Here is a 16,081-nt window from a genome sequence, read left to right as displayed (position 1 = left end):
CGGGCTGGTGACGTGGTTTAAATACCTGTGTTCTGATCGTTTAGGTCTCTCTTTGTAGGGCATCTTTTATGACCAAGACTGTCCAGTACCAAAATGAACTACATAAATTCCTCATCTGGGACACAGCTGGACAAGAACGAGTAAGTCACCCTTTGCATCACTATGTGTTTTCCTGAGGCCCAGGTGAAAGCACCAGTGCAATGCTGGGTCCCGTCGCTTCACGTCACTCACTGCCCTTCTCTGCACCGGAGACACACACGTTCCCATTTGCGCGGCCAGCCCTTTCCTGCTCAACTAGAACCACGAAGTCCACAGATGGAGAAAGTGCTCGTGGGCACTGAGGGCATTTATATATATTTTAGTGTCTTCAAGTAAATCCTGACTAACAGGCCTGATGAAACCCCTCTCAGAGCATGGTGTGTAATTTTGGGGCTCCATCCTTGAGCAGAGATATAAAAGAATTAGTGGTAGGAAGGGAGAGTGAAGCACATCTCATTATAGCCGCCTTTTAAGAGCTAAAGAGGGAACTTTAACAGCATATAAAGTTTGAGACTTTAAGTGAAATGGATGAGCTAACACTGTGCCATGCAATAGTGCTTATTAAACGCCTGATGATAAAGTTGTCCTGGATGGCTGTCTGCCTTGGGAGGGCCTGGGCCAGAAGTGGGGCCAGGGCCATGGTACCTCGGTGCAGAAGAGGATTTGACAAAGCCCACCCAAATGGGACGGGACAGGAAAGTGGGGAAGGGTCTGGCTGCTGCTGCCGCCCCATTCTTCCCTGTGTTGAGTTCCCTGTTGAGGTGTGTCTGGCAGCTGCCCCATTATTCAGCTCCTGTTTAATTTTGTTTTCAAACAGTGTTATCAAAACAGAACATATGATGGATGCGCTGTGCTATCTTAAAGCTCTTAAAAGTATAGCGGAAGTAATCAGGAGAAATAGTCTGTCCCCACAGTCTTATCTGAGACAGCATAGATGCTTCGAATGGTGTAAAACCCGACAAGCATCATCACAGACAAATGGAGGAGAGCACAACAAGGCGTTCCTTTTGTCCTGGTGTAGACATTGCACATTCGTACAGATTTCACATCTCAAGTTCGTTCTGTTTGGTTTCTTCTGTTCTGTGTTATTTTTTTAAACCACTGGATGTCACACCTATGTCCACTTCCTCATCGAGATGTGTCTGCTTGGTCTCCAGTCCCCACGGCTCCTGCGTTGTCTGGGCCATGTGTGCTGAGGTGGGTGGGCCTTGGCCAAGCATCACTCGCCCATCCTTCAGAAGGGCCGCCTCCCACAGAGCCTCCCTGAGTATGTCCACAGACATAGCCCTGGCATCCAGCCTATTAGCCACAAACTCATGGCTCTTCATACCAGTAATATATGTACCCTTTCAGTGAATCCCACATCTCAGTTACCCCTCCCATATATTTGATGAGACAGCAAAGCCCTCATCATAAAGCATCCTACTATAATATAGATTCCATTATGCCTTGAATCAGAGCCTGTCTTCATAGACACAGTGATGTATAACATCTCTTTTTTTTTTCAGAACGTAAAAAAAGAATAACACGAGGGTTTATGCGTCTCTCTTGCTGTTGCCATGATAGCAGAATTCTGTTAAGTTTTGTAATTAGCTGGTCTGCCTGCCTCTTGTTTCCCCACCTCTAATTGATTCTGCACCAGGAGTCATTGCTCTGAGATGCAAATGTCCCTCACCCCTACCTGGAGCTCGATCACTGAGCCAGCCAAAGGCTCGCGCTGGGAATACAGATGAGGCAGCTGGGCCCAGGAGGCCTGCCCAGCAGAGCCCTGCGCCGTGGAGACTATCAGGAGAGGGACGCTGGCCGTGCACCCCCACTCCAGCTGGTCGTTGCCAAATCATAGGGTTTAAGAAGAGCTCAACATCAACAGCGAATCAGAAATGCTGTGAAAATCCTCCAGGGCGCCTCTGTGAGCCTTTCCTGCTTGTTTGTCCCAGACACAGCCTTTTGGGCCTGGATGGTGCCAGCCTCCGCCAGACTCTCCATTGTCACCTCCTCCCACCAGTTCATCCTCCAAGACCGACCAAACCTTTCAGATCTGCCGTCACCAGGCCAGTGCCTGCCTCATACCCATGTCCCGTCATTCCCTCTGCTTGGAACACCCTCCCTCCCAGCGTTAGCCTGGAGAATGCGTGTTCAGCCTTCAAAACTCTCATCCCATGTTGCTTTGAGGGGGCTTTCCCCACCACCCCTGCCTTCCTCAGTTTGCCACAGGCCCACCTCGTTGAGGTGTGAGTCTGGAGGTGCTCTCTCCCCTTTAGCTGTCCTGACAGCTGTAGCTTCTAAGTCTACTCACTTCTCCCTGTGTCCACTATCAGTGGCCTGCCACCTCTCACTCTCACCCAAGAGTTCCTCTCTCGGTCACTGGTCTCCCTGCCTTCCCTCCTCCCAGCCCCGTCACCCTGTGTCTGTTCTCCTCACAGGACCTAGGGTTCCCTTATGAAAACCTGAATCAGACTCTGTTAACCCTCCTGCTCAGCTCCTCAGGAACTGCCGGCTGCCCCTCTCCTGGGAGCCGCACCCTGTCCAGGGGTGTGCGGAGCCCTCATGGCCTGCACCGCCTGCTCTCCAGGGCCTCCTGTCCAGCCTCCCCTCACCTTCTGAGTTCCAGCCCAGGGGCCTCCGTTCATGTCCTCAGACACACCAGAGTCGGCCTTCACACATAGCACTCCTTGCACCAGAAGACTGTCCCTTCACGCAGGGCATGGCCATCTGGCTCCTTACCAGCCTTTCCGTCCCAGGTTCAGCATCACACCCTCCTGTTTCCCCTCATCCCTCTGCACCTCAGCACCACCCCAGCTCGTTGTACATCAGTTCAGTTCAGTCGCTCAGTCGTGTCCGACTCTTTGCGACCCCATGAATCACAGCACACCAGGCCTCCCTGTCCATCACCAACCCCCGGAGTTCGCTCAGACTCATGTGCTCTATTCATTTCCCTCAGGACCCTCATTCCAAGTTGTAAGTAGCTACCTGTCCACACACCTCTCCTGACAGGCTCTCCCCACAGACGAGAAACTGAGAACCAGGCCCACGGGGTTATGGTCCCAGGGCCTAGCACAGGGCCTGACCTGGTGCTCTGGTATCAGGTAGACCAATTAGCAGGTAGACTCTTCAGTGTATTTCTTTGTATTCTGAACCATCCTTGTGATTGCCCACAACCCCCAGGTTGTACCCCGTCTCCTTGCCTGTTTATCTTCTGTTAGCTCCTTGGGGGCAGGGGCTGTCCTCACATCTATGTGCTCAACCCCTGGTGCTCAGCACTGATACCGGTGGATTTATGTCATTTAATTGCGAGCCCTACTCTGGCACAGGGAAGCAGGCCCAGATCCTCCCCCTACTTTTGTCATGTGAGCAGTGCATGCCTCAAATGAGGCATTTCTAATATCTATGTATTTGTTATTCAGTTCTCTGTAATGAGATTTATCATGGAATCAGAAGTCATCCTAAGATGTAGCCATTCATGATGAACTGACCATTCGGACATCCTTCCCATTTGACCCTCACGTCTTCACAGATGGATTATCCTTGATGGTCCAGTCACAACTGATTGCAAAGTAATTTCATTAAGTCAGTGAAAGTGATTTGGAGAATTCCACAGATGTTATACGAAGCCATTGATGGTAGGGAGCTTCTTAAATTAAGTGAAGAGAAAGCTACTGATCAAAGTGATGACATAAGTGCCTCAGAAGATAATGATGTGTGTATCAAAAGGCCTAGGGAAAACCGATGGGAGTCCTCAGATATTTTGTAAAAGTTCCCTTCCTGTGACAGGACTAGGAAGGGCAAACACGAAATGAAAAATAGATACCATGTTGTGCCAGCATGTGGTTCACGGGAGCTTGGTGTGCTCCAGTTCACAGGGTTGCAAAGAGTCGGACGTGACTTAGTGACTGAACAAGAACAACATGATCCTATCAGAAGAATCATGGTCCATTTATCAATCAACTTTGACTCAGTGTTCATTCAAGAAACTGGCTGCAATAATAAGCCAAAGTTTTTTCTAATATCAGATAAAATAAAACTTGTTTTCATAATTTTTTTCTCAAGACAGAGCCTTTTCAGACCTTTTCATCCCTAAATGAATTAATTTAAAATGATCTTTCCCCACCAATCTTCCTTCACCAACAAGGAGTCCTCCAGAAGCATAGTGACAGACCTAGCTGTTGCGCAAACGTGTACCTCACATCCATGTCAGAAGTGCTCCGTAACTGTAGCAGCAGTATTTCAAATACTTGCCATCTGTGTGTGATCATGTAAAAAAAAAAGGTTCTTAACCGAAGTCTAATAGACACTGCATCCAGTCTTGAAGATTTATGTCCCTGAATCTTAATGTGGTTTCTCCTGACGACCATTTCTAGAGGTCAGAGTGCCAGGAAGACTTGGAGTCATTTGTTGTCACAGGAGTCACATAAGGGATATACTCAAGTTTGAAATCAGGAAAACGTGTACACATCGCTTAACATCTATGACCAGGGTCCACACTGTGGCTCTCAGGCCAGATCCAGCTTACTTCCTGTTTTTTCAGAGCACAGCTGTGTTTATTTGTTAACTTGCTGTCTGTGGCTGCTCTCTTGCTTCCATGGTAGAGTTGAGGAGTTGCGGCAGAGATCACGTGATCCACAAAGCCTAACGTGTTTACCACTGGCCTTTTCCAGAAAAAGCTGTCCATCCCCCGATTTAGGGCCTGATTGGGAGCAGAACTATGCTCACATCCTTTGAGTCTCTTTGTAAGCTGCTGCCTTCTTTTTTTATACCACAAGTACGGTATATAGAAAGAGTTTCAGTGTCAGTCATGGAGGAGTAGCTTGTAACAGGCTAATCCTCACACAGATAACAGTTATGTATAAACACTGGGCAAAGCATTAAAAAACAACTCCGAAGGTCCTTTGGAGCCGCCAGATACAGTCAGGGACTGAAAGGGGAATGACATCGAATGAGACTCACGTTTTCATGGCTTTTCCCCCAGAAGGCACACCCACGACCATGCAGCACAGGGTAGCCAGAACTCAAGTGGGGGGCTGTCTTCATAGCTCACAGTATTTGAGGGCAGAGGTCAAGGTTGCTAGAGCAGCTGGGAAAAGAGGAGGCACATCCCAGAAAAGATGAATCCCACAAGGCAGGAAGCCCTGAAAATCAGCTTATAAATCCCTTTCCTGGCTTTGCTTAACCCTCAAATTGTGAAAGCACGGGAGTGACACTAAGGGCCTCAACAGAAGCCAACAGCTGGAGAGGCCATGACGGGACTGAGCAGAGGTCCTGCTGCTGCTCGTGAGAATAAGCAGGGTTTAGAATCCAGTCCTGCCTGTTACGTAAGGCTTAATCAATACCCTAGGATCCCCCAGAAACTGCCAAAGGGCCATGTCTTAGGAGTAGAGACCCACATAGACTCACCCTAACCACGTGTAAAACCATCTAAGGGTGATAAGCCAGTATTCTAACACTTCAGAGAAGATAACGGAAACCAGATATTTTAAATATGTAACTACAGATGGGGAGTCTCACACAAAATGGCAACTGATAAATGAAAATGCTAAAACTGAAAACTGTAAGATCTAAAATGAAAAATCCACCAGATAAGTGACAAATTAACAAATCAGAAGAACAGAGAGTAGAAATACAGGAACATGGTACCTAGAGACAAATTCAAATGATCAAACGTATGTGTGACTGGAGACCCAGAAGTTGTTAAAAAGAAAAAAAAGAGGGGGGTGGGGGGCGGGCGGGGGCGGACAGAAAATATGTTTCGAGAAACAGTGGCTGAAATTTTTCCATATTTTGGTGGAATTAACTCACAAATCCAAAAGTTTAGCAGACTCACAGATACTAAGAAATCTGTGTCTAAGTCTATCATGGTCAAATTGCTAAAAATCAAAGTTAAAGAGGAAAATCTTGAAAGCAGCCAGAGATAATACCATAGGCACATGCAGCTTCCATAGTCAGTGGAGGCCAGAAGACAATGGAGCCATTTCAAAGAGTCAGAATTACCCACTTACCAAATTATCTTTCAGATATGAAGTCAAAGTCATGACATGTTTAGAAGAAGAAAAGCAGAGAGGATTTAGCAGCAGTGGTCTCAGAAAGGTTCTTAGGCTAGAGGGGATGACGCCAGATAGTATTTGAGATCCAAGGAAGAAACAAGAACCACTTGGAACAGTTAATATAAAAATCTGGGGATTTTTCTTTTTATTAAAAAAAAAAATTATTGGCTATTTAATGTAAAAATTATAATATTGAATTATGTGCATTATCGTATAGATTTAAAATATTTGACAGCGGCACAGAGGACAGTGGGATAAGAAATCTTGCATGGTTCTGATCTTTCACATAAGGTGGTGCATTTTAAACTCTAAGTCAGCTATGAGAGACACACATTGTAGTTACGAGAGCAGCTACCTAAAAGAGTAATACAGGGAGGCATAACTAAAAAACCAATGGACTAATTACTACATTAAAAGTAAACAGTAAAAAACAGTTAATGCAAAAGAAGGGAGGAAGGGAAGAACAGGGTTTTATTTTGTTTTAATGTAACAAAATATAAAGCAAGTAGCAAAATGGTAGTCCTAATATCAGTAAACAAATATATCAGGAAGTATATTAAGTGCTAAAATTGAAACTCCAGTACTTTGGCCACCTCATGAGAAGAGTTGACTCATTGGAAAAGACTCTGATGCTGGGAGGGATTGGGGGCAAGAGGAGAAGGGGACGACAGAGGATGAGATGGCTGGATGGCATCACTGACTCGATGGGCGTGAGTCTCAGTGAACTCCGGGAGTTGGTGATGGATAGGGAGGCCTGGCGTGCTGCGATTCATGGGGTTGCAAAGAGTCGGACACGACTGAGCGACTGATCTGATCTGATCTTAGTGTAAAGGAACTAAATATTCCACTTAAAAGGCAAAGGTTTTCAGATTGGATCAAAAGTCAAAATCAAACAATATGCTGGTTATAGAAGGGATTACCTTACACAGAAACCTAGAGATCATGTGAAAATAAGAGAATGGAAGTGGATATTCTGTGCCGACCATAAGCAAGAGAAAACTAGTTTTTATATCTATAGCAGTAAATAGACTTGAAGAGAAGGGTTACCATCAAGAATAGAGAAGGGGCTTGAAAAGAATAGCATTGGGGAACTTTTCATGTTGATAAAGACATTTTCTATCTTGGGATGGGACAGGATGAATGTATATATACACATTTGTAATTTTATCAAAATTAAGACCTTTTATCAGCCTTAAAATCTTTGCACTTCTCTAAATGAATCTTACTTTACAAATTTAAATACCACACACACACAAAATCCAACAGCCTTGTAAAGGAAGTTGCTGGAATCATGCATCAAAAGTGAAAGCTAGTACCATAGTCTTTGTGCCATCTGATTGCTTCTCTGTCATCCCGGGGAGGGCAATTCAGAGTCTTTCCCACCTAATCATCTGGTTTCCTTAGTTTCTTACAAGTTTTTTTTCTCTCTAAAACTTAACATTTTATTGGAAGTTTTCCAACTTTGACCCCAGAGGCAGGGATCTTTCTCTCTGAGACTAGTAACGCTTAACCTGTATGGTATCACCAACTCGATGGACATGGGTTTGGGTAGATTCCAGGAGTTGGTGATGGACGGGGGGCCTGGCATACTGTGGTTCATGGGCTCGCAAAGAGTCGGGTACAACTGAGCAACTGAACTGAACCTGGATGGATGTTTGAGGCTGGCACTTATTTTGACATCACCCTGCACCTAAACAGTTCTTAGGTACTCACTTCTGATAACAGTGTCCTGTGTTTTGAAGGGGAGCCACAGAACAGAGAGCAGGAGGGGAGTCCCATAGTACTTCTCACATCGCGTGTAGGGGTCAGGTTTCAAAGTCAGGGGATACAACAGAGATCAATCAAGCACAAGTCAATGTCTTGTCTCATACACTGACCTCACATTCACTGAGCGGGAGGCTTGACCAACACACACATGCCCAGAAACCAGGGTTGACTGGGGTGGGCACATCCCATTTTCCATCTGACACCTTATCAAAACAAATGGCCCGCTAAATCAGTCTCACTATTTAGATTGTCCTTCCTTCTCTTCCCTGTTGTGTTGGGGGGAGGGGGAGAGCTGGAGGAGGATTGGTGGGAAGAAACCCTGTACACAGAGTTAAATGCATGTAAATGGAATGAGATATGTACCGCTTTGGGGAATTGCCATGTATGTGGACGATATCAAAAAAGCGAGTTACAAGCTCATCCAGGCCATGAATGTAAATGTCTACTCATTTCTGTAGCACAATCAGCATTTAGATTGCAGGTTATCTTTACGACACCCAAATGCAGGCACTTCTCTGGAGAACTATTTACAGCATTATTTTTATCTCCTTGTTTGGGGAGCGAAAGTTTAAAGGACTACTGAACAAATGAATTTGGAAATTATAACATTGAGTGCAATTAGCCTTTTCAACTGAAACAATTGTTTATAGCACGTATTTAATTCCCATAAAAGTGTATTCTAAAGTACCTTCTGAGCGGCATTTCAGTGTTAGATTTGAAGTTTTTGCCTTTGGTAATTACTGGTTCATTTGCTTTAAAGCATCATGTCATCTTTCTTGGCTTAAGAGAAAGATTACCTTCTGTGTGGGAATAATGGGCTTCAAAGTCTAGTAAGAAACATATTTAACCAGTTTTCCCGATTTTGTTGTTTATTTTTCCCTCTTCTCTGCAGTTTCGTGCCTTAGCGCCAATGTACTACCGAGGCTCGGCTGCAGCTATAATTGTTTACGACATCACGAAAGAAGTAAGGCCTGACATACCATCTTCTTGAGACTATTCTGAAAACTCTGTTTAGGTCGCTTCAGTCTCCAGTTGCTTTCCTCCTTTGTGTTACAGGAGACATTTTCAACATTAAAGAATTGGGTAAAAGAGCTTCGGCAGCACGGCCCACCCAATATTGTAGTTGCCATTGCAGGAAATAAGTGTGATCTTATCGATGTAAGGTAAGTTATTATTGCAGGCGATACCAGTGCTGATTGTGTGTTCTTCTAACAGAGCAGTATCCAGTAGAAGAACCTAGCTTCTGTTTTCTCTCTGACATTGAAAACTTCCTTTTTGTTGTTTGGTTGGGGTCCTGAAGTTTCGAACTAAAATTGAGAGTTCAGACACTCGGACCTCATTAGACTATGTATCGAGACAGGTGTGTAATTTATTTAAACGTCAGTTGCAGCACACTTGAACGTGATCTGAGATTGGTGTAGCCTCAGCTCCCATGGCACAGGGTACTCGAATGGAGAAAGGACATTTGAAGGAAAGCACGTTGATTGGCAGTTTTTCTGGACCACTTCCATGATCCTCCAAGCAAGGGCTGTAGTGGGGGAGGGGGAGGGGAGAAACCATGGTGATTCTCTGACCATTCCATTAGATGCATTGCTAGTGGTTCCAGGTTCCGTTCTGATCATCATAAATCTGGTTAATTACTGGGTTAGATGGGGATCACATTAAGCTCCTGACAGATAGAGTTTGTGATCTACAGTTTATTGTTTTCCAGAGAGGTCATGGAGAGAGATGCCAAGGACTACGCCGACTCCATCCATGCAGTCTTTGTAGAGACAAGTGCAAAGAACGCGATAAACATAAATGAACTCTTTATAGAAATTAGTGAGTATTTGTACCTCATGCATTTCTTTTGTGCGGAGCAACTTAGTACAGCTTTATCTGGCCAGGGGGAACTTCCTCCCTACACAGAGCAGTCTAGACTGGTGGTGTTCTCAGTGGAATGAGATTTGAGAATTGAAGAGTGACAGTGGGTTTTCATATCGGGCTGTAATTGCTGGAGAGCTGCTGCCTGATGACTGGCCCTTCTTTCTAGGAGGAGTGTTGCTCCTGAATCAGTAATGTGCAAGGCCTTGGGGTCCTGGAAGCTGTCATTGTCCTCTGTCTCTTTAAATGTGTTTCAGTTAGTCATCCAAAGTCATCGAATGTGAATAAGATAAATAAAGGGACATGAAATGTGTGTGTAATTCCCCCATAAGAAAGTCCTCAGAAATTAATATGAGGCTCTTGCCAGTGAGAGGTTAAGACACTCTCCCCTCCCCTCCTCTTTCCCTTTCCAGAAGTGTTACAGTGATGACACTCAATGGGAGAGTCTGCTGCATACCTCTGGGACCGTCCATGGATCGTATCTGTTCATTCATTTCATTCCAATTCATCAGAATGTTCACTGAGACCTGTTCCAGACTCGGGGGAGACAGCAGCAAGCGTGACGGGGCAGCCTCTGCGGTCCACTGGGGGAGAGACAGCACACAGGGAAGCAAGACCCTTTCTGATGATGAGCAGGAATACAAAGTATATAAGATAGACTGAAAGGAAAGAGTTTGTGCAGGTGGTCAGGGAAGGCTTCTCTGAGGATGCACTATTAGAGCCAGACCCTGACAGAGCAGATGTGCAGAGCCCTGAGGTTCATGTTAACTGAACAAGCACAAGAAGGACAGGAGAAAGCCACACTGAGATCCACCCTTTGGGGAGATCTGAAAGTAGAAGGGTGCTTGGCCAGCACGTAGAGGAAGGGCCAGCAGGGCCAGGCTGGGACGGCCCCCAGGGAAGCAGACCTAGGGGCACACCAGGACCTGGGGGCTGCAGGAAGCCCTGGTGACCCTGACAACTGGCCAGGGCAGGCCCAGCTCCAGCAAGTGGACGACAGTGGCAGGTAGGCCCCTGGCTACCTGGCTACCCCATTACTGGGGTTACTTTTGGTTTTATTTTTAATTTTTGATGTTTTTAGTTTGTTCAGAGATCTGCATTTTATGTAACATGTCACACTTTTTAAATCTGGCCACTTCCTGAAATATTTTCAGAGTACCATGCAGGCCTGCTGGGCCCATCTGCTGCCTGGAACAGCTGGTGGACACTGGTGTGTGAGCCCTAGTCCAGCCCCTTCCTTCCAGCATTAAAAAGCAATAATATTTATCGTCTTCCTAGATTGTAAATAGCAGTTACTCAGATGCATTCCTAAAAGGCAGTGTGTAAAGGTAGTCGGGAATTTTTCACAGTTTAGTTCAAGCTAAAATATCTAGGTATGTGGTATCATAATTATCACTGTTTTTATAAAGTGTTCTATAGCAGTATTAAGAATAGGAAGGTAGTGAAGCCTACCAGCAGTGAAAATCCCTATATAAAAACTAGCCTGTACATACTGATTTTAACTGTGAAGAATAAAAAAAAATATGTTCCAAAAGATTAGAAAAACTTAGAGAGATGTAAATTGAGTTTATTATTTACTGGGCATTGTAAGATCGAGTTAGCATGGGGCCTGGGTTGGCTTTTATGAGTTATATAATGCTGCAGAGTGGCCACAGAGTATAAAGCTCCAGGGTGTTAAGACTGAGTAGACTCTGATAGCTGTCAGACCTGAGTGCCGGGACCACCCGCTGATCCAGGTATTCGAAGGAGAGAGGATAGGCGGGTAGGATAGATGCTTCAATTAGGTATATTAAAGAATAAAGAGTATAGAATAGATAGCTCATAGGAAAATTCATGGAGAAAGAGCTAGTAGCTTGTTTACTGCGGGAGACCATCAGAAGTATACAAGCTCCAAGCGGTGGTTCCACAGACTGAGGCTAGACTCAGCTGGGAATCAGCAACGCATGGTCTTCAAGAACCCTGAGGCCTTGACAAGAACCTCACCCCTCCCCCTCCCACAGGGAGCCCCCATCCTGATGACCAGCTCTTCTTGTTTTACCTGTTTTTAGACTTTATGCTTTTTAAAACAAACTGGATTTGCTCACGTGTGTCTGGTGTGTTTGACTCTACATCACATCTGGTAGATAGGTCCCCATGAGCACGTGACTCATTGTCATTGCCGTGGAGTGTGTGTCAGGGCGGGCCACCTCCACGGGGCAGTTACCGCCACATGGATAGGCATCTGGTGGTTGTCCCCAGTTTCGAGCTGTGACAAGTAGAACCTCTGTGAGCGTTCTGCTTCGTGTCCAGTGTGCACGACGTGTGCACGTTTTTGTTGGGGTCTGTTTATACCCAGGAGATGATTTGCCGTGTCATCAGGTATGCGCACATTGAGTACAGGTTTGTTGCCCAGCAGCCTTCAGGGTGGTCACACCCATCAACGCGGACACCAGTGGGATCTGAGAACCCCAGTCACTCCATGTTGGGCCGGCAGGGTCGTGACCCGCCACTTTGACAGTGAATGAAGTCAAGCACCTTGCCGGCATTTGTTTACATTTTTATAATATTTAGATAGCCTCTTCTGTGTAGTTTTGCCTGTTTTCCTGTTGGATTTATCTGCCTTTGTCTTAATGTTTATAGTTTATTTTGGCTATGAGTCCATTGTTGATTATGTCTGTTGGAAAGCTCTGCTCTGCACCTTGACTTTCATTTTTGGATCAACTCCTTCCGTGAACTGGAGCTTTAAATCTTAATGTATCCACTTTGTCCTTGCTTTCCCTTGCAGTTAGCTCCTGCTTAAGAAATCCTTCCCTGGTGTTCTCTGCTTTCTTCTAAAAGTATTTCAGAGATGGCTCTGTAATACCAGCTGTGTTTTCAGCATCCATTTATTGAGAAATAAATGATGACAAGAGTCAGTAGAACTTATAAGTAAATTTGTGTTGTGGTCATAACAGTGCATGCAGGCATTTGAAAATGCTTGTAGGACTTACTAGGGGTGCTTCCTTGCCTCGTAGGCACCATGCTGTGTACTGCCCTCCCCCCCACCCCGCCCCCCAGTTTGCCAAACATGTGGGTGTCAGTTCGTCCCATGGTTTCAAAGTATCTCAGCACCAGGTGGTGTGTTGAATGGACACTGGAAACATAAAGCTAGAGACATGCTGCTTTCCTCCAAGAGCTTGGGGCCCCATTCAAGGGAGAGAGGAGATCGCTGCCTGAACAAGCATGTAATAATGGGCTTCTGGCTCCTGACTAATGTGAGCGTCCAAGGTGCTAGACAGAGTTAGGAACTGCTCCTGGTACTGGGAGCAGCCCTGAAGTTATCAGGGAGGGTGGGTGACTGGGTGATTTAAGGCTTCTCTCAAAATTGACACTATGCTTCACAGAGCAGTAAAGTGAAACCCATTCATTCTCATGCACTGTTGGTAGGAGAATAAAGTGGTGCAGCCTCTTTAGAGAGCAATTTGGCAGCATCTGTCAAAATTTAAATTGCACATCGTTCCTGCGTTTGTGCTGGATAGACCCTGGGAGTACAGTGTCTGTATCAGACGAACACCCATGAGTGGAACTGCGTGACCCAGCTCTTCCCAGCTGGTCCATTTGTCCTACACCAAGATAGTCTTTGCATTGTTGTTAATGACATCAGAATACTGGAAACAAGCTAACTATCTGTGAATTGGGGATCAATGGCAGGACATCCACAGACGCAGCATCACAGAGCCTGTAGATGAACTCTGCTTGGGCAGTGCCCAGGATGCATGACGTGAGAGCAGTCTGTGCTTTTGCCTGGGTTTTAAGAACAGGGACGGGTGCGTGTGTGTTCTGTGCACGTCTGCGCACACCTCTCTCTGAAAGGTGGCCTCTGCTACAAGACAGAAGGATAGGGACGTTCTGATGCAGTTTTAACATGTTAAATCTTTTTCATTTAAAAAATGTGTACTAAATGCCAGGTGATACTCTTCTTTGGACCCTGGGACCAAAAAAAAAAAATGACAGGATATTAGTGGGAAAACTGATGGCAACCCAAAGTCTGGAGTTGGGTGAATAGTGATGTTCCAGTGTCAAGTTCTTCATTTTTGCCAAGTCCCACGGTCATCCCATGAAGTCCCCAAACCGGGGGAGGCTGGGTGAGGGGACCCAGCAGTGCTGCATGTTACCTTTGCAGCTCTTCTGTATGTCTCTTCTAAACGTCTTTGCAGCATGTTACCTTTGCAGCTCTTCTAAACGTCTCCCAAAGTTAGAAGTTTATTACCTTTTCTTAATTTTAGTGAGACCTGTCAAACTGCAGGTATAGAATGGTCATGTATGAGAATGAAGCCTGAGAAAGTGAATGCTCACTGCCCTCCCTCCTGTCCTCTCGGTTTAGGTCGAAGAATTCCATCCACTGACGCTAGCCCACCTTCTGGCGGAAAGGGCTTCAAACTCCGCAGACAGCCTTCGGAGCCAAAGCGGAGCTGCTGCTGACCGGGCCTCGGCCCCCCGGGCTTCCCGATGAAGTAGGTGGTCCTGACAGGTCTCGGGAGGGCTGGGCCCCGCCTCCGGGGGTCACCTGCCAGTCTTGGATCTTCTTCGGGCAACAAGGATTCACAGGAATTGACCGGTTTCGTCTCCTCTTTGGAGACTGCAGCAATAATACGTCAGTCTGTGGACTTCCGTCCTGTAAAGAATCTCTGTGTACACAGGGACTGCATCGTTGGCTCCTGATCTTGCTGAGAAGGAATGTACAGTTGTGTGGATGGTAGGATAAGATCATTGAGTAGCTTTGTAGTCAAGATTCTATGTCACATTTGTAAAGGGAAAATTAGCACTTTTGTGGTTCTTGAGGAAAAAAAAAACAGCCTTGTGGAGACATTCCTTCCCTTGGTTTCCCGTTGCCACTGTTAGAGGGAATGGTAGCATTTAGAATGTGTGCACTTACCACCGTGGAGAGATGGCAGTTACGATCGTCTGAAGCTGACGTGGGTTGTTTCTGGGGCTGATGGAGAAGCACCCGCCCCTGCCGTCTCTGACGCACTTTCAATTGGGCGCAGCAGCCCAGGACCCTGTCGCATGCGTGTCCCCAGGCACGTCACTCGCACCTTTTTAGGTAAGCTCTGATGATTGAGATGGTGGTGGTAGAGAGGCTGCCTGGAACATGTTGAATTGCAGATTCAGTTTAAACTGACTAGCCATGTTTTCCAAAAGAAGAGAGGAAGCCCAGAAAGTGGAGTAAATGCTGTCCGTTTTTTATTTAACCGAGCTGTCTTGGTGGGGGAAACAGTTATCTGCAGCTTGCTTAGCACATGTAAAGTTGTAGTCATATATTTATGAGACCACTGCTTACAGATTATAAATTATGTAAATACATTAATAAATTCTATGTTTTGTTTACCACTCCATTCACTCTTGCACCGGCCTGGCGCGCGCACCCCGTTTCTCAGTCCGTGCACGGAAGTTCTTTGAAGCACGTTTTACGTGGTGCAGAAGCATAGAGCATGTGGCTCTGGGTTGGCAAGGGTTTCTCTGCCTTCCCTCCCACCACACCTCCCCTACAGTCCCATCTGGAAGCCACCGTGCAGACAGATGCCACTTGGAGAAGCCTGACGAGTCCCTCCTAGCCTCGGGGTACAAGACCAAGCTCCTGAGCCCATGTCATTTACCTGGTCTTGGAAATAAGCTGCTTCTAGCTTTCACAGCAGCCTCAGACCAACTGTTTGAAGAGCGCTTCTCTTGTTAACAATTCCGCGTCTCTTTCCCTTATTTTCCCCTACCTCTCTTAGTGGTTAACACTCTTTTCCCTCAGGGAGCCTAATGAGCTTTTTAATATAATCTAAAAATAAAGCACTGAAGTGAAGTTGGTGAAAATTTGTTCCTGGTCTAATCTGGCACCCTTCCAACCTGAGTATTGTAAGGGAAGGAAATTTACAAGATTAAATAGGAAATGAAACAGCTTGAATTTCAAACCAAATTGTGTTTTCAGAGCTACCCTTAAACTGAACAGTCAAAACTTTTAAAAATAATGGTTATTTCTTCATGCCCCCCACTTGATATGGTTCGATTTTAATGGGAAAATTATAACTCAGATTAAGTGAAAAACAATTCCTTTCCCCATAGTGTATATCTTGAGCATTTGGAATTGTTTATTCTCTTATTGAAATCATATAGAAGGAATGTAGGTAGTGAACATTCTCATGTTGCTTTGTTTAAAGTGTGCATGGACGCTGTCCTCCCCTGGCATCAAGCTTTCCTCCCCAGTGAGATTAGCAGAATTTGGACAGCGTGCGTGATTCCAGGGCCAGGCACTTCACACTTCAGGGTGGGTAGGCTTCACTTCATATACATCCAAATGGACTGGCCATCAGGCCACTGCTCTGGTGGGTCCCTGACATTCCCCCCACTAGGCCTCTGTCTCCATGACA

General features: G+C 45.8%; 1 protein-coding gene across 2 annotated transcripts in view; it reads left to right on the top strand.

The window, feature by feature from the left end:
• RAB22A (RAB22A, member RAS oncogene family) overlaps nt 1-15,706 on the top strand; it is a 48,247-nt gene extending 32,541 nt beyond the window's left edge. The window contains exons 3-8 of one of the 2 annotated variants that reach the window (XR_009496794.1): nt 59-140; nt 8,737-8,808; nt 8,901-9,007; nt 9,556-9,665; nt 10,121-10,352; nt 14,050-14,137. Coding sequence is in view for 1 of the 2 variants with exons in the window: in NM_001099165.2 (NP_001092635.1) it covers nt 59-140; nt 8,737-8,808; nt 8,901-9,007; nt 9,556-9,665; nt 14,050-14,147 (469 nt within the window). In the remaining variant the exon portion in view is untranslated. 2 annotated transcript variants of the gene reach the window in all.
• The last annotated feature ends 375 nt before the right edge of the window (nt 15,707-16,081 follow it).

The sequence above is a fragment of the Bos taurus genome, chromosome 13, assembly GCF_002263795.3.
Source record: "Bos taurus isolate L1 Dominette 01449 registration number 42190680 breed Hereford chromosome 13, ARS-UCD2.0, whole genome shotgun sequence".
In the NCBI taxonomy this organism is placed as follows: Eukaryota; Metazoa; Chordata; class Mammalia; order Artiodactyla; family Bovidae; genus Bos; species Bos taurus.
This window is presented reverse-complemented; position numbering and strand designations above follow the sequence as displayed.